Source organism: Scardinius erythrophthalmus (genome assembly GCF_964197995.2).
Source record: "Scardinius erythrophthalmus genome assembly, chromosome: 8".
In the NCBI taxonomy this organism is placed as follows: domain Eukaryota; kingdom Metazoa; phylum Chordata; class Actinopteri; order Cypriniformes; family Leuciscidae; genus Scardinius; species Scardinius erythrophthalmus.
This window is the reverse complement of record NC_138228.1, coordinates 12,591,644-12,610,924: the sequence shown is the minus strand read 5'-3', so window position 1 is coordinate 12,610,924 and position 19,281 is coordinate 12,591,644. Positions and strand designations below refer to the sequence as shown.

Sequence of the window (19,281 nt, the reverse complement as noted above, 5' to 3'; positions counted from 1 at the left end):
GGAGGGACAGATGCATTTGGAATAGATGTTTCATTTCAAATTTTGTATGTTTAATACAAATATTACAAAGCTTTACCCGCTATGATACCATCCATTTGCTCCAAGGCGGCTGCCAACATGTCACTGGCATCAGACATCATCTTGTTCAACACTGTTAATCCTGCATAAAGGGAAAATAGCAGAACAGATTTTACAGTCGACACTCGACAGTATAAAATGCATTTAAGTCATCTCTAAATGCATTAATAGAAACCTTCTGACGGCTTAGGCACCGAATAAGACAGAAAGCGATATGCGAATATGCTGCTGGTTTGAGATATGATGAGTAATGTTTTTAAACTCTCAGGAAAGTATTACATGGACACAAAAAAATTCAGTTGTTGGTGAATTTAACAGAATCTAGAGCCAGATAGGATGAACAGAATAACATGCTGTATACAGAGGCCGAATACACAGACAAATGTGAACTAGAGCTGTTTTAGTATTATTTATATTATAGTATTTATTAATATTTTTAGTTTTAGAAATTTTAGTATAAGTTTTAGCCTAGTTATTTTATGTGCTTTTGTCTTTTAATTTTGTATTTCTATTTAGCTTTAATTTTATTTTGGTTTTAGTAATTATAATACTATTTAGGTTTATTATTTTACTAGTTTGTTTTTTAAAAAGTTCTATTTAGCTTTTATTTATTTTTAGTTTAGTTTGTATTTTAGTCATTTAGTACTTCAACTTATTTTAATTCAGTTAGTTGCCAAAGAAACATTTCTAAAAATAATAATAATAATTCTTTTTATATACTATTTTATTTTAACTTTATTTATATTTATGATTTGCAATAGCTTTAACACTGATGTGAGCACAGAAACTATTTTGCATGAGGTTTTATGGTTGAATAACAAAAATATTAATGCCGACTAACACGAGCGCTTATCGAAATGTCTATATTTCTCAACCTTCCCAATGATGTTTGTATCTAAATACGTATTTATCTGAAACAGGTCTCCCTATGGTGGTTCCAGAGAGCAAAACACATCCTTTGGGTGAAAGGTTAGCTGGTTCTCAGCTCTCTGCTGTTCCCTGGGTAACGCAGTCGAGCTCCAACCATTAGCCACAGATTTTAAAGAATAACTGAGCCATTTATTTCAATTATTGGCACAGTGCTTGTGCTGCTGCAGGGGACACTGGGTACTTTGTTGGGGGACTAGCGGGGACACATTGTTAGGCCCTTTTGGCTCATGGCCCGGGAATACAGCGGCAGCATTCTCTCAGTTTTAATCCTCAAAACAAGGAGGTGAAGAGACACCCTGTCATGTTCTGATATCCCATCCACCAGTGTTGTTAAAGCTCTCTGCCGTAATGCACAAACACAACAGGCCAAAGGTTAATATATATAGATCAAAAAGTACGCAAAATGTGCTAATAAAAGGCCCGTTTACACCAAGAACGATAACTATAAACTCTTTAAAGTAGGAGGGATTCTGATTGGATGTTTTTTATCGTTCATCAGTTGGGAAAAATCGTTCTGAAAGTGATTCCAACAATATAATTTCTCTGTGTCATTATCGTTATAGTCGTGCTGTGGACTGATTTTTTATTTCAGAATGATTTTTTTATCATTATTGTTATAGTTATTGACCTTGGAGTGAAAGTGGGAGTTTTAATGCATAGTTGCAAATCTAAACTAAAAAACTAAAATTGTCTCTTAAAAATTTGTATCCCGTCGCTATGGTTACAGACATTACACAAGGCCACTGCAAGTTAGAAAAGGGGACTGAGGTAACCCATCCGCTGATATGTACAGCCGGATTTGAGAGCCTCACTTGTTAGTAAATAAGCTCTTCAATCCCAAACACACTGACTGTGTGAACATAGCCATTCCGTCAAAAGAAAAGTGGATCATGTAAAGTCAAAGTTTTCAAAGATGCTATGAAATCATCAAGGAGTAAACTAATGCGCCATGTAAAAAGTTTAGCTGTTAAAATAATTGTCTAGTCCAAACTATTATGGAGTTTCAATCGGTTAACTTAACCGTTTATGTAAATAACAAATCAAAAACGTGTGTGGAGACTCATGTTATGTCTAGAAAAGCTGTGCTATCCAAACATCACATGTTCACACAGCGAGATTTGGTGCAATTTTTCCAGCACGTTTCTAAACAATTCTGTCTATCTACATTAATATCATTATTTAGTGTTATTTTAGTGTCGTCGAGATACTTTTATAGTTTGTATTCATATTTTGAATGAGTTTTTTATATATATTTTCCCTTTTCATTTTAATTTTAGTCATTTTGGGTTTTATTTTAAAATGTTTGCATTAATATATTTAATTAGTTTTTATTAATATTTTGAATATTTTTTTATTTTATATTTTCCCTTTTCATTTTAATTTTGTGCTCTCATATAAAAAAAAAATCTCTATATAGATTTTTTATTATTATTATTATTTTAGTACATTAAACTATGAGAAATGTTGCCACAGCAACTAGCTGAAATATTATATTTATTTATTTATATATAATATTATTATTATTTAATTTCAGTTCATGTTTATTTCAAAATTCAGGCAACAACTTTTTCTTATGGTTTTTGTTTTAGTTTCAGTTAATTATAATAATTCTGCTATAGAGAGCATACGTTGCTAAGCACAGGTTGCTTTGCATTGCAGATTTTTGCATGACTGGAATTTCCTCTCATGTCGGGAACACGGTGGCTTCCAGCCTGAACTTTTATGAACCTCATATTTCCTCTCAGAATCGGATGAAGTCAAACAGAAATATCAAGACTCTATGGTTCAGATCAAACAACAAGACTATGTATGCATGTGCAAAACACTAGTTTAAAACCACAGACAAAGGACAATCATGAAGTAAGTGTTTCAACGATGCTTGGAACAAATCTTAGGAGAAATCATGCCAATAATGACACAATGGGATGAAACTATAACGAAGCCTGTCCTTTGTTTGGAACATTTTCCTAGACTCACAGAACATAAGTATGTAGGAGCAATGGTCAATGGTAGTATTTTTGTGTTTTTCTTGAAATGGGCTCAAGATGGCATCGAATAAAAAGTTATGAATATGAGCATGAGAGTGAGAATACGGGGAAAGAAATTCGAATGGCCTTTCAAATCCATCAGTCGGGCACCTAAGGGGCATTGTGTGTATGAACTTTATCCACGCCACACACTCTGTTTGAGCCGCATTAGCTACTATTCCTCTCTGAAGCGCTCTGACTGACTGACAGAAAAACCTCTGCTGGCACATGCTGGAGAAAAATAGCAGCCTTCGGGTCATTCATCTCAACAGAAATAAAAGCATTTATGGCAGGCGAGCCGTGTAAGCCAGCAAACTTGCCTCAAGTCAAGCTAAAGCAAGCATAGAAGCATGCTGGAGAGTCATGGGAAAGACATTTTTAATGGACCCATAAGCACATGCTCATCTGATAAATAAATATGCATGCCAAGCTTTCTAGTAAATGCTGATATAATATCTGCATCAAGAAAATTCTTAAAAATTCGATACTATTTCTGCTAAATTAATTAGAAACCCTACAAACAAATCATTATCTACAGCAATGCATAGCATTAAAAATGTATATTCACTTAGTGAATTGGTAAAAATTACATTTAACGTTCAGTGTTATTTAATTATTGTTTTAAGAGATTAATTTTAGTGTTAGATGATAGAAAAGGTAATCTAAATGTAAAAATAGGTGAAATTAGGATGCACAATTAAATATTTAATATCAAGCAATAAAAAAAATATTTAAAAAATCTCCAATAATATGGCGTATGATATGAATACGCAAAAAGATATGTTAATGATAACGTAAAATAATGCATTTTTTTAAATGTGACAGTAAAATAGTTTACATTTCAAATAAATTGTTCTTTTGAACTTTCTATTCATCAAAAAAAATCCTCAAAAAATGTATCAGTTTCCACAAAAATATTGTTGACCATACGAATGTTTCATGAGCAGCAAATCAGCATATTAGAATGATTTCTGAAGGATCATGTGACACTGAAGACTGGAGTAATGATGCTGAAAATTCAGCTTTGCATCACATTTTAAAATGTATATTAAAATAGAAAAGTTTTTTTAAATTGTAATAATATTTCACAATATTTACTGTATTTTCTTTGGTGAGCATAAGAGACTTCTTCCAACAGCGTTAAAAAAATCTGACTGACCCAAAACTTTTGTAAAGTAGTGAGTAGTAGACATTATACATAGTTCAAAGAATACCATGGTACATACATGTTCAACAAAACAAAAACATGGTATTGCCATGATACATTCCTTTTTTTCTTTCAATTAATAGTGTTTTTGTCAGATTGATTGCGCGAGTAGGTTTTTCTACAACATCTTTCAACTGTAAATGTTATGCTAGGTTTCACAATCACACGTGATTGCTGCATTTGCGCCAAGCTGAGAGTTATAAAAGATGTTTGGGTCCCGTGCAAGAACTAGAGAAACACAGATGTGCTCAAGCCTTCAGTCCAGCCTTTGCATGTGGGAGGAGGACAGCCCCTGGTTACAACAGGCTCCTTTTCTTAGATATATCAGAAATAGAAACAGAATGGAACATTACATTTTTTGAAATCCACTTTTACATATTTGTGGCTATATTGGGGCGTCACTAAGCAGAGTTTTATACATAAGCTGCCAATGAAACACCACCGCTGACTGGGCTCACACGCTCAACCCATCTAAAGGGACACCCATCTGACACTGATATGAAAGCCAAGCCAAGGCGTTGTCGTAGAATATGATGCATCATACTTCACATAACCGCATGGAACAGAGAAGGGACGTCTGTCTGTAGTCAAGGCGTTCCATATGCTATCTATACGGTAACAGTAAAAATATAATAGAATCAATGCACAGATGTGTCTGCAAAATGCAAATATCAAAGCCTCACATGCACTCATGTGATTTAGCCCTTCAAGATGGTAACAGAATTTAGTTGCACAACAAAAAAGAGATGGTCTGATGAAAGCTGCAAGCTTACTTTGGGCTTCAAGCATCACCTGCAAATGATGCACTTTGAAGTCTTTCAATGGAGACATTTACTGTAAACATCACACCAATTTGACAGATGTGTGACTGACATGGAATCAGAAAATGACATTATCAGAGCAATTACAAGGACAAGGTTTAAAGTTAGTCACTGCAGTGACAATTTATCCACACTCTTAAGGTTCCAAAAGGGTTTTGTTTTTTTGCAGTGATGCCATATAAGAATTGTGGGTTCCCCAACAGTTCTTAAAAAAAACTTTTTTCATAGTTTTAAAAATGTGCAATAATCTAAAGAACCTTTTTCCACTACAAAGAACCTTTTGTGGAATGAAAACGTTCCATAGGCTATATGTTCTCCATGGTACCAGAGCGCAGGTCAATTTATTTCTGAAAGTCAATTTCAATAGCTACAAAAAAAAAAAACTCCTTTATTGAAAGGATACCTCTAAATTTCATAACAACATGCCCCAGTTGCAGAACGTGTCACTTATCACAATTGAACTGGTCATTAAACAGTCTATTATAGGCTTTCTAGTTAATTTCAAACATAGAACAAACCACAAAAATCACGAAACTGAAAGTGAAAAATTTAAATTCTAAACACTGTTTTGTTTAATTGTTGAGAATGCAGTTAAATCTTTTAATTAAAATATATCATCGTATACAGTTCTCCTTTAAAACAGCAGATAACTAGGCCTACTACACAAGTAAAAACTACACAACACACCTTTGTTATTGACTTGACTTAAAACCATGTAGGCACTGATATATATCCCCTTTAACTTTCCCCCTTCACAAAAGTTCATTTTAATAGAGGAATATGTTTGTGTAGACTGCATAGCTAAAAAGTGACATGTTCTGTATGTTTTTTTTTTTCAGTCCAGATCACAGGTGAGGATGAAGTAAAGGAAAGTCGTGTAACAGCAGCTCTTGTTCTTCTGTGGCTACGTGGAATGTGTGAATCACGTCTTCACAAACACAACCGCTACCTACAGTTCTGCTCTTCAAATATCATACCTTAAGTTTCTTAATATTTCTTAAATAGTTTAAAATATACCTTGTGTTTTGTGTTAAGTATTGTACAATACCTCTAAACATCCCTTTAGCGATCCAGTTTTCTGAATTTAACCTCATGCACATGTACATAAATGCTGTTTGTAATCAATCCCTTAGGCTATGGAAATATTACTACTTGTGAAGACATGATAATAGCATAACTAACGTTACGAACAAAACTAACTTGTGAAATTTTCTGTCATGTTCTTTTAACGACGACGAAAAAAAAAAGATTTTGACACAATTACAAGCAAGTTTGCTACTCAAGCAAGTTTAGAAAAGCCAAGTAAATTCACAGAGGAAAAAATACTTGTAAATTATTCTGACAAAAAGTATGTTGAGATTGCTTACCAAATTTTGGACTGCCGTCTAAAGTATGAAAATGTAATCTTTTCCTTGTTTTTTTACGAGATTTGCTCTTTCCGTAGTTGGTGTTCCCACCTCGCCAGCGCCATGTCGACAATAGAAGTGGGAATGTGGGACGTCATAGGCAGGGAACATCCTACTACGGCGAAGGCTTGTTGCTTAATATTCATAAGCCACGTCTTTACCATTGGATGGCCACCGAGCAATCTAATTAATATTCACTATACAGTTTTTCGCCATAAGGCGGCTATCATATTGCGTCACCGCTATCTAATTAATATTCACAATGAGCCTTCGCCATAGTATAGAATTAGTAACGTATAACGTGTATGTCTGTGTTGGCAATAACGTTACTTGTGAAAATGTCAACACAAATATGGTGAATCATACCAAAAAAAAACAAAAAAAAAAAAACTTTTGACCACGTTTGAAGTGTTTGTCATAAATCAACTTCTAAGTTTTATCTCTGCCAAGAGATTTCAGATTCTGTGTAACTTGTGAGAAAAGTAGAAGTAATGCGCAGAACACAATTCATTGTAGAATACTGAACATAGGGAACTGAAGCTGTGAAAGAAAGTCGTAATTAAAAAAAAAAAAAAACGGTTGCATGAAAAAATTCCTCTAATGCAAATATAAAATGGCACAAAATAATCTTATTATTTGTAATAATTATTAATATGTCAAATTATTTTTGTATTTTGTAATCACTAGGTAATAAATGCTTTACTTACACAACTTGAGGTGAGAGACTCATGTCTGTGTCCGAAATCGCATCTCGAGTAGGTATAGCCTACTTATTTTGAATAAATAATTACCAGAGAATGTCTAATTACTTCACAACGGCAAAAAGAGTACATAGTATGAATGTGTGTAGTATGAATGTAATCTGGACGTACTACATCCGCCATGTTGTCATTATCATGTTACCTACCAGAGTCAGTTGCTCGCTTCACTGCCATTCATAAATCCTCTCCCGTGGCCTCATGGGATAGTAAAGTGTCCATCGTATGCACACTTCAGAATCTCTCCGGAAGAAGTAAGTCATCCAGGTTCTTTTTGCCTACTTTTTTATGAGTACTGTGAATTCGGACATACTTCTTCTGTCATCATACTGTACTGTTTTCGCTAAGTATGGGATTTAGGATGCAGCCAAATATTTAATCAAGTTAAAAAAAAAAGTTAAAAGTAACTTGTGATGGGCAGTGACATATTTATTCTGAAAACAGCCTTATAAGAACCTAATAAAATGATTTTTTTTGTTATTTAGATGTCCTTTGTAAAGTCACATTGAAAAAAAGATACATTGTGATTTGATTTTTTTTTTTAAAATGATTTGACATTCAGCCATTACTTCATTATTTCAGTATTAGAAATAAATTACATAAATAAACATGTAGCCTAATATTCGTCTAATATTAGAATTTGAACTAATTTGAGTGTCATTGATTGTGTTCATTTATGGGTCTACATTAATTCAAACAAAATATACTGAAAAATGCATGAACTCCTCATCTTTAAGGCATTCCCAAAACAGTCCCATCACAATCAATGCTGCACCAACAGCCACGACCTTAACAGACCCACAGTTTTATACTGCGTGGCCTTTGAGAGGCCTCTCCATCTTCACTATGCTTGGATCACACTCCAACATCTCTCTGATCCATTCATCATTCAGCGCACCTTCAATGAATTCATCTTGGCTGATTATGGCTATAGAAACGGAAAGACAAAGAATGAACATAACTTTCTGTAAACTATCATTTGCGCTGGTAAAGTTCAGTGCTTTGGATTTTAAGAGTGGTCGAAATGACTTGGGGTACTTTAGATAGCAATGTGATATCAATGTACCATTGTTATCTTTGTCCAGCCGTAAAAATATCCTATTGGTGCACTCTTCAGCAGTGAGCGGGTTAGGCTTGGTCAGTGATGCTGCGACGCTCATCTTGTACACAGCCTGAGAACAGCATTTCATTCTGATTATATATTGCCCTCTAGTGGAACAATCCGGAATCGAGTAAACAAACACCATTTGGAATTCGATTTGATGGTAAAATCAAATTAGAATAGCAAGTAATGGAGTTTAATGATACTCACTTACTTGCATGATTTCAAGCATCTCTGACCGTGTGATGGCTCCATCTTTGTCTTTGTCGTAGAGTTTGAAGGACCAGCGCAGTTTCTCCACCGTTGTGCCCTCGATCAACATGCTGATAGCCGTCACATATTCTCTGAAGTCCACAACTCCATCCTGTTAAATGGCAATCATAATCACACTTTTTAAACAAACAGCAAAAACACATTTCCGTCATGATTTGGGGACTAGCCTAATCTTAAGAATCAAACTCTCTTAAAGTGAAATTTAAAGCATAAGAGTAGCCTTCTGCAGATAACTTTTGTTTTTTTTTCAACATGTGTTCGATACTTTTTTTGGTCCACTTTTCTGACAAACATAAACCATTTAATTTATTTTTAAAAATCAGTTCTGTAAAAAAGGAACAAGAGTCAGTAGAGCGTCATGCATGTCTCTTTGTTACACCTCCTCCTCTAACAAGTCAACATGTATGTTTTGTAAAGGCAGTGTGAAAAATGATTCCATTTAAAACACCAGGCTTAAAACATCAGATGTGTCAGGCCTCAAAGCTTATTTGGTTTTGAGCTGTGTAATACCCCATTGTTATCTAGCGTGCGGAATATCTGCTCTGCATACTCCGCTGACTCTTTTCCCACGGTTCCATTGCAGAAGTGACGTCGGAACTCATGGAGAGTGATCAGTCCACTGGGACACTCATTCAGGAATTTCCTGCCAGACATAAGCACATAGTGGACACATTTTTTATTAAATATTTAGAAATATATATATATTTTTTATCTGAAGAGGTATTTATAAAGCTAAAGGTATAACAGTGTAATTTAAACTAAACTGATATTAATAAGTTATTTGTTTATCTTAAACCACTGATTAATATTTATTGGCATTGAGACACATTTTATACAACATTTAGGCCTGGTTTCACAGACAGGGTTTAGATTAAGTTAGGATTTGACATTAGTTCAATTAGGACATTTAAAGGGATAGTTCACCCAAAAATGCTAAATCTAAAGCTAAATCTTTCATTAATTACTCACCCTCATGTTTTCCAACCCATAAGACTTTTGTTTATCTTCAGAACAAAAATTAAGATATTTTTAATGAAATCTGAGCAATTTCTGTCCCTTCATTGACAGTCCACACAACTACCACTTTACGCTTCAAAAAGTTCATAAAGAGATCGTAAAGCTAATCAATATGAATCGAGTGGTTTAGTCCAAATTTTCTGGAGACACGATCGCTTTTATATGATGAACAGATTTAATTTAGGCTTTTATTCACATATTGATCAGCGAACATAAACATTACCCTTAAAAAAACAAGTTTATTCAAGTGTGCTATTGGGCCGGATTAACCATTAGGGCAACTGGGCACTTGCCCAGGGGCCCATGACATATAGGGGGCCCTGACAGGTAGGAAATACACAGAAATTTAATAAAGTTATCAAACTCTTTACGATCTTCTTCACTGCATAAAGTGCATCTACGCGGGTTCACGCGACTTTCCTCCCTCCCCGCTGAACGCCAGATTACTCCCGCTGGTTGAGCGCGGTAAAGTTCGTTTCAGGTTCGATATTAGCCGGACATTTGTTCTATAGGGTCTGTAGTCTAACAAAGATATCAATAGCAAGATTAGTTTTAACATTATGTGACCATTGTATATCGACATGATGAAATATTCGTTCAAAATCATTCGTGCATTAATGCTGCATAATTATACCTGAGAATGCTTTGACGCGTTTCCACAGCGCACGATGCTTAAGGGAACGTCTGCCAATTCCACCAACTGCGGTAAACGTAGTCTATAATTTGTATTATTTAAAATGACTTTTAACATTTAAAAACAGACGTTTTCAAATTCCAAAGCTTGCAGAAGAAGGTTCCTAATGTCAATACTGACTTTACAGCTATACAGCTTTCCTGGTAGCCTTGAGTAAATTAACGTCTAAGAAAATGATTCATAAAACGTATAAATATCAGTTGAGCCTATGTTTATTTTCGTCATTGACACAGACGAAAATGAAAAGACTATCAGTCAAAGTTCAGCTTTAGGAGAGGTAGAAATAGGCCAGTATAAGAATACTGAGAGAATAAGAAATATGAAGATGAGGAGAGAGCAGACAAATAATTTAATGACAAGGTTTTAAAGCTAGCCTATTTCTTATAATTTTTTGGCCTTCAAAAGTCCTAAATTGCACATATGTAGATCAGAGAAATCCAAATTTTCTCGGGGGAGTATGCCCCCGAACCCCCCTAACTACGGGGGGCCTTGAGTCTTGTTGCCCAGGGCACAGGAAATTGTTAATCCGGCCCTAGCTATTACTAGTACTTCTTATAAACTAAAAATAAGAAAGTGTACTTCAGTCTACAATTTATGTAGGCCTTCTCAGAAATATACTTTTAGAATATATACTAGCTGGCCTGGAACAAAGATAAAAAAAAAAAAAAAAAGAAAAAAACTTTTATCATCACCCCTAGCCAAGGGCGAAGTATAAAATCCAGAGGTGGACAAAGTAGGCAACACAACTTTGTTACTTGAGTGAAAGTACAGATACTACTGGTCAAATATTACTTGTTTTTCAAAGTACTGAAGTATCAAACGTAAAAAGTAAATGTCAATGCATTATTTTATTTCACAAATTTCTTTCTAGAACTTCTAGAATGTGAGATTGAATCAATGCTGTTTTTGAACGTTTTTGACGTTACCTTCAAATAGTGCCCTATTTAATTTTTTTTGGCTTTTAGTATGAATATGTTACCCTTACTGTTATCTATAAGATTGTGTGCTCCAAAACAAGGACACAATTCGCATTTAGAAGACCAAACCCAACGTTGAAAATGAAAATCAGGTTGATGTCAGAATCCAACATCAGATTGACGTTAATCTCCAACGTTGGACAGACGTTGTATTGTGGTTGAAAGGGTTGTTGGTTTCTGATGTCAACCCGACTTTGATTTCCAACCAAAATCATCCCCTGACTGACGTTACTACTTTCTACTCAAGGACCTTGGCAGAAATGTAGTGGACTAAATAGTACGATATTTGTCTTTCAAATGTAGGCTAATGAAGTTAAAGTAAGTTAGGCCTAAAAATTTCCAGAAAAAAAAAGAATCCTCAAGTAAATAGAGAGCCTAAGTCCCGCCCCTCCGCTTCCGGCTCATGGGACCTTACTTCGGAAAAAATATGTATGGAAGTCAATGGCGAGAGACAACTTATCTTTTTATTCCGTCTGAACTGTGCCCTGAACTACACATATGATGTTTGTCAATTTAAAAGGTAATTATGAAAGTCAAGAAAGTCGCAGTTTGTCATAAAACAGAAGAGTAACGTTTAGTTTTATGTGAAAATCGCTCAATGAACTGCATCTCTCGTCTCGCACTATGTACGTCACAAGATCCGTTGCTCGTATGTGTGTATTCTGGCTCAAAACACTCAGGCATGACAGCGTAACGTTACGATTATAATGTAAGACTACAGAAAAAATGACAGACGTTAGCTTCAGTAAAGTTAGCTTCATTCATTGAGAGAAAAGGTATGACGTCGCATGTGCGCCTTCTGGGTTTGTAGTCTTTGTAATTACGTATTTTCACAGTCTTATACCTCAGCAGTTTTACATCAAGCTGCGACTTTCTTGACTTTAAAATGTATCTTTTAAATTGACAAACATTATATCTGTAAATCAGGGCACAATTCAAACGAGATCAAAATATTTGTTGTCTCTCGCAATTGACTACCATACAATATTTTTCCGAAATAAGGTCCCATGGTGGTCGACCGGAAGGGGAGGGACTTAGGCTCTCTATACGCTGATTTCACGCAGCCGCCATTTTGAAATCGAAAGTGAGGCTCCGGCGGGAAAAACCCCGGAAGTAAAGATAAACAACAATGGCTTTGGACTACCAACCTAAAGCTGCTGCCGCGATTTACACTTTTGGATGTTAATATCCAATATAGGATATTTATATAGTTCATTCCTGCTTCTTTTTTTACTTTCTGAATAATATAAAACAAATATTTTATTTATAAATGAATTTCACTGTATATAGTCTCAAGTATGAAAGAAATGGATGTACAGTTTTAGAATTGACAAAACATCATTAAACACGACAATACGCCATCGCATTCACGACTCTCCTGTGATTAAAGGCGACACTTCCGGTTTTCTTCCCACCGGAGCCTCGCTTTCTATTTCAAAATAACGGATGCGTGAAATCAGCGTATTGCCTACAAATACTCAAAAGGTGTAGGCCTACTTAAGTACAATACAAAGTAAATGTACTTTGTTAGGCTACTGTCCACCTCTGTTAAAATCTATATCATTTGACGTTTATAATGTGAGGGGATCTTCACAAATATCAGGGGAATCTGACAATAATCAGATTCAAGGGCTTAACCACCCCAAGTATATACTCACAGATTACAGATTACAAAAGGCGTCTGTTGTTATATTCTGTTCTGAGCAATTCTGAGAAGTGTATGAAGTCCGCGGTCTTATGCTCCATATGATCGCTCTTGATGAGGAGGAGCTAAGTATGATCGCTATAGCTAATGCTAATATTTTTTTCTCTCTTTTTTTTCGTTTATAAATGGCGCGATTATGAATCTTCTGAAAGAGTAGGCTACCAATAGCCTAGAAATCTAGACGCACCCTAGCGGCAGCAAAATGTATTTCGCAGCCAGGGTAGTCTAGCAACTCTCAATAAACCTTCTCGCTGCAAAAACCCAGATTGGGTCAGGCCAATCACGTTGTGTATAGAGTAGGCGGGGGCGGGCTTAACATACACGACAGAGGCTGTGTCCAAATTCAGGGTCTACATCCTCCTTAGGATCCTTCCTACCCGGTTGAAGGAGGAGGGGTCCTCCGACGACCGCAAAGCCCGGAAGTCGGTGTTTGTGAATTTGGACAGCCTACCCTTCTTTCACATATTTTCAGAGGAGAAAGGCCGCGAAATTTAAAAATACTACTGTTACTGTGTCACGAAATGTAGTTTTAAGAGTTTTTCAGTCGACAATGTAGTTGTGTAAAGCTCAAATCTGTGGTTTATTTATAAAGAGAGCGCCATTTTAAAAATGTTTTCTGACGGTTTCGGAGTTGTGAGATCCAGGGATCACCGGGCGCTCAGCGCTCATGTACCCCGCCGAGAACAGCTTTGCCTCGGCTAGAGCTTCTAGACGTTCGCCGCTGTCAGTCTAGTGAGAAATAATTCGTCTTGTGTTTATCTAACAGGCGATCTTTGGTTTCATAAATCTATAATTTGTTCCTTGGCAGATTGTTGTGGCTGAGGGCAAAGTGAAGTTTCATAACTTTATATATTTAGGCTTATTTAACTTTAACGGTGTAGCCTGCTGTATGTTTGACTGAATCGTTTACTTTATTTCTTGACTTGTAGCTTCTTATACCTTTTAAAAACCGAAATTTAACAAAAAGAGACAGGGTTGCGTCATTTTATTTTATATAGCCTATGTAATAATATGTTAAAATGTATAAATTTACATTATTTATTATTGTTATTATAATAATATACCACTTGCGATTATCAATCTATTATAGTTATGCTGTTAAATTATTTTACTATTCATAGTAACTAACTATTTAACTTATTATTTTTATTTTCTATTCTGTAATTGATATTTCATATTCTATTGCTATTATTATAGTATTATAAATAAACTATATGCTATTATCAATATATTATTATTATATTAGTACTTATGATATTATATAATTATACTTTTCATTACTATTTTATTTGCTGTATGTTTGTTTATTTTATTGACTAAACTATTTACTATTAGCCTACCTCTCACTTTATCTTATATTTACTATTTGCATTGCACTGTAGTTGTACCATATCATATGTATTACCATAAAGGATCCCACAATAAGAAAACTTTATTTAATTTAATGTGAAAATTAAATTATATCTCAGTATGGGGGTGTTCACAATTCTTATTCAAGAATGAAAAGTTAAATACATGACAAGCCTGAGCTTTGGCCATTCCTTAAAAAAAAAAAAAAAAAAATTAAACCACTGAAAAAAAATATTTTTTTTGAAAAGCCAGTTTTTAAAAAACTTAAATCGAAAAGCATACTCCTCTCCCACTCCACTACCGCTCGCTTCGTCCGCCATTACGCTCTGCCGAAAAGAATTATGGGATAGGTAGGACGGGAAAGGATCCACCACACCCATCCTTCCAATTCGGGGAAAAGGAGGACGTATTTGTGGGCCGCATTTGAAGGATCCTACGAATTTGGACAGCCTTCGTCGCGGCGCTGTGACGTAACATCCTTCAAATGAGTACTCCGAAGGATGTAGACCCTGAATTTGGACACAGCCAGAGTTGCGACGGTTACCTGGCTGCTGCTACTTGAAAACAAAGAATGGCGGCTGCTGATGGAGAACAACGGTCTTTCGAATCGGCTTTGGCCGCGACTCTGGAGGACTTGGAGTTAAGTTTTTCTTTGAGAAAAGAGCAAAGAACGGCACTTAAGTCATTCTTTAAAAAAGGAAGATGTGTTCGTCGTTTTGCCGGCCAGATATGGCAAAAGTTGAATCTATCAACTAAGCTCCGCTGTTGGGAAAACGCTCTGGTTGGTTGAAGCGCTGTCCTATTGCGTGCAGAGGGAATTTGAAAGACAGCCGTTTATCCCGCCCCTCGGATTGAGCCGTGAGCCTAAGTCCCGCCCCGCCGCTTCCGGCTCATGGGACCTTAGTTCGGAAAAAATATGTATGGAAGTCAATGGCGAGAGATAACTTATCTTTTTATTCCGTCTGAACTGTGCCCTGAACAACACATATGATGTTTTTCAATTTAAAAGGTAATTATGAAAGTCAAGAAAGTCGCAGTTTGTCATAAAACAGAGAGTAACGTTTAGTTTTATGTGAAAATCGCTCAATGAACTACATCTCTCGTCTCGCACTATGTACGTCACAAGATCCGTTGCTCGTATGTGTGTATTCTGGCTCAAAACACTCAGGCATGACGGCGTAACGTTACGATTATAATGTAAGACTATAGAAAAAATGACAGACGTTAGCTTCAGTAAAGTTAGCTTCATTCATTGAGAGAAAAGGTATGACGTCGCATGTGCGCCTTCTGGGTTTGTAGTCTTTCTAATTACGTATTTTCACAGTCTTATACCTCAGCAGTTTTACATCAAGCTGCGACTTTCTTGACTTTAAAATGTATCTTTTAAATTGACAAACATCATATGTGTAAATCAGGGCACAATTCAAACGAGATCAAAATATTTGTTGTCTCTCGCCATTGACTGCCATACAATATTTTTCCGAAATAAGGTCCCATGGTGGTCGACCGGAAGGGGAGGGACTTAGGCTCTCTATAGATACAGAGCACATTTAGGCCACGCCCACACCCAGGGGGAAAACAAACCAACCGTCCCCATTGACTTTGCATTGCGAGAGGCTGCCTCCTTGTCATTTCTTGCTTCTAACAAAAGACAGAAAAATGCCTAAAAGCTGCTGTGTGACAAGGTGTACAGCAAACAAGCTAAAAAACCCAGAAATAAGTTTTTATTAGCTCTCGACCCCAAAAAACGAGTGTTCAGGACATAAAAGTGGATACAGGCTGTTGAGACAGAGCGTCACGTGTCTCATTACTCTGAGAACTAACGTACGCCCGCTGGAGGAGACCGTAATCGGCAACACAGGATAGTTTATCTTACAGAAATATAATATATAAAACTGACATTTGGATATTTGACTCACCAGTGACCAAATGTTTAACTTACTGCACACGTAGTGTAATTTTAGTGCATACTGAGTGTCAGGATCCCACAATTTACCCATTCGTTCCAGCCTGTATCCACTTTTATGTCCTAAACACTCGTTTTTTGGGGTCGACAGCTTATGAAAACTTATTTCTGGGTTTCTTAGCTTGTTTGCTGTACACCTTGTCACATAGCAGCTTTTAGGCATTATTCTGTCTTTTCTTAGAAGCAAGAAATGACAAGGAGGCAGCCTCTCGCAATGCAAAGTCAATGGAGACCGTTGGTTTGTTTTCCCCCTGGGTGGGCGTGGTCTTCAGATTATGACGCGTTGCGCTCTGTCTCTATGGTGAGTTTCCAGACCTAACATCTTGATGTAGGTCTGGCTTGCCAGGCTAGGCTACCAACACACATCCGAAGAATCTGACAAAACACAATATTCTCATCTTTTTGTTCAATATGTTGCTTTGAAAAAAAAAATTTAAATAAAACTAACCCACACTCAAGTGTTGATAAAAAAAAAAAGAATACATGAAGCTAGAATTAAAAAAAATAAATCACGGACACTCTTTCTTGACATAGGCTATTACATGTTCAAATATATGTAGGCTACAAAAAATATATGCTAGTTGGGAAAGTTGAACAGTTAAAGGTATATTAACACCAAAATAGGAATATTAGTAGGCTATAATTAAAGTGCAGAAATAATATTTAAATCGTAAACTACAAGTTAAGTTCACTTAAAGAAAACTTACAGGTAGGCCCATACAATTCTTGATTATTACAAGTAGCAGTAAAACTACTAAACCAGTAGTACTGGAGTATATCTACTTCAGATGAAAGTGTACTTTCATTTACTAAAAAATGTGGAACAAGTATTTATCTAAACTGTCAGTAGTATATCTATAAGTTCACTTGTCTATAGTTGCAGTACCTACAAAAAAAAGCCATTAATATAAATATATGTATATGTAAAATAGTAATTAATAGCTTTGACACTTGATAACTTTAAGACGCTATGTTCTGTTAGCATGATTTCTAAAACACAGCAACATTATGAATGATTATTAAAAAAGCAATTGTCTTATGCACACCATGAACTGAAATGTTCCCGGAAAAAGACTGGCTACAGTAAAAGGTCAAAAATAAAAAAGTAATTAAACAAGCAGATGACCTACTTATGCTGAGATAGTGTTTATTTGATTTTACAGTCATGGTTGGCATTTTATGGCCTATAATAAAAATCTCCAGTATAGCATGACCCATTCTTGACACATTTTACAGCTGTGTAATTACTCTCCAATAATAAAGTCCCAGAATGGGGTCGGGGTTATCTTGCATAAAAGCATCTCAGATGACATGAACCCATGCTTATGTATCCTATTTTTCCCTAAAGACCAGCTGCTGTCATATTAGGCACCTAGTTAATATTTTGCACACTTACCTGAACCATTCATAGAGCTCGGTGACGTAGGTACCACCTTTTCTGCAGGGTAAGGTTGCAGTCTGTCCCATCTTCATCAGTGCAACAAAATCAACAACGGCAGAGGCGCATATATAGCAAAGCCCAGCTTACTTCTCTCTTAATTAATCATTCTTACCAAGACCCCTCTGCATCTGTGAAATTAAACTAAAGTAATCTCCCCGCAGGAGGGCAACATGCAGGTGAGTGACACAAATGAATTATCTCAAAGACACATTACATGAGTGACACTTGAAATCCACTAGCTTCTCCAGTAGCAGTTGAGGATTATACAGAACATTACATAAAACATTGTTTGCATCTCCATATTTTCCTTTGAAGCATCAAGTGTCAGTTTCTTGTGAGCGGACTTGCTCTGGTGACCTAGTTAACAAATAGTAAAAACCATTTTGTGCTTGTTGCTGAGAAAGCTTGTGAATATTCTCTGAAAAGTGAACGGGGACGAAAACCATCAAAGATGCTCACGGAAGATTGTGGTTGATCTAGATTCATCATTTTGTTCTCGCAATACGCTCAACCGCTTAAACAAGAAGTGTGAAGGTGAAATTTGAATGTGCTTTTGATTTCCTATCTGGAAATTGGAATTTGAATTGGGATGACAGGAAGAAGAATTTACTGAAATGTAATTCAAAGAAATTGTAGGAAAGTCAGTCAGTTCTGATTCAGTTCTGATCCAATTTATTCCCTAAGAATACAATAATTAACTAATATTTACACATTATTTACTTATTAATTTTAAATAAACTATTAGTAACATTTTTAATGATTAAATAATCTAAATTTAGTTCAGCCCTAAATAAATAATCTAGGAGTAGAAAATTAATATTTGCATCAAAATATGATATATTGAGCAAGTATGGACATTTTTTCCCCTAACATCATGCAAATGATCAATCAAACGCTGAAAAAAATGATCATCCGAGAACGCTTAATATCTTTGTACTGAAGAACACTCTTTCTGGAGTCTCTTCATAGATTTTTGTTAACAAAATTTGATCAAACTTTAAAATTAAGAACTGAAAATTGTTTTAAGCATTTGATTGATCGTTTGAATTTTGTACAGGGAAAATAAAAACACACGTTTGGGGTCCGTAATTAAAAAAATAGTTTTTGTAAGCAGTCTCTAATGCCCATCAAGGCTGCATTTATTTGATCAAAAATACAATTAAAACAGTATTGTTGAATATTACTATAATTTAAAACTGCTTTCTACCATAATATACAGTATTTTAAAATGTCATTTCTGTGATCTCAAAGCTGAATTTTCAGCATCATTACTCCAGTCTTCAGTGTCACATGATCCTTCAGAAATTAATCTAATAGGCTGATTTGATGCTCAAGAAACTCTTATTTATTCTCAATGCTGAAAATGATTGTTACTTAAAGGGGGGGTACAATGGTGTTTCATGTATTCAGAGTTGTTTAGTGTTAAAGAGATGGATTCTCATGCTAAACATGGGCAAAGTTTAAAAAATATATTTTGGACGAATAACGGAGAATTTCTGTGCCGAAAATCGTACTTCCGGGTTGGTACA

The 19,281-nt window shown here is 35.6% G+C and overlaps 2 protein-coding genes across 8 annotated transcripts in view; both read right to left on the bottom strand.

Moving 5' to 3' along the window:
* Nucleotides 1-6,543, bottom strand: part of ppfibp1b (PPFIA binding protein 1b) — a 30,183-nt gene extending 23,640 nt beyond the window's left edge. For 3 of the 7 annotated variants that reach the window (XM_081372525.1, XM_081372527.1, XM_081372526.1), the window contains exons 1-2: nt 6,431-6,534; nt 77-160 (exon numbers count right to left, since the gene is read on the bottom strand). In XM_081372525.1, coding sequence (XP_081228651.1) covers nt 77-140 — 64 coding nt within the window. In that variant the 5' untranslated portion in view covers nt 141-160; nt 6,431-6,534. Of the gene's footprint in view, nt 1-76; nt 161-6,430 lie in introns of all 7 variants that reach the window. The other 4 variants (XM_081372528.1, XM_081372529.1, XM_081372531.1 and 1 more) reach the window with 3 other exon arrangements.
* A 1,490-nt stretch (nt 6,544-8,033) lies between these two features.
* On the bottom strand, nt 8,034-17,778 carry LOC308694952 (guanylyl cyclase inhibitory protein; the record flags this gene model as incomplete). Its single annotated transcript, XM_081372809.1, has 5 exons — nt 8,034-8,155; nt 8,294-8,399; nt 8,544-8,693; nt 9,113-9,245; nt 17,708-17,778. The coding sequence occupies 5 exons, from the start codon at nt 17,776-17,778 to the stop codon at nt 8,034-8,036; spliced, it is 582 nt and encodes a 193-aa protein (XP_081228935.1).
* Between the last annotated feature and the right edge of the window lie 1,503 nt (nt 17,779-19,281).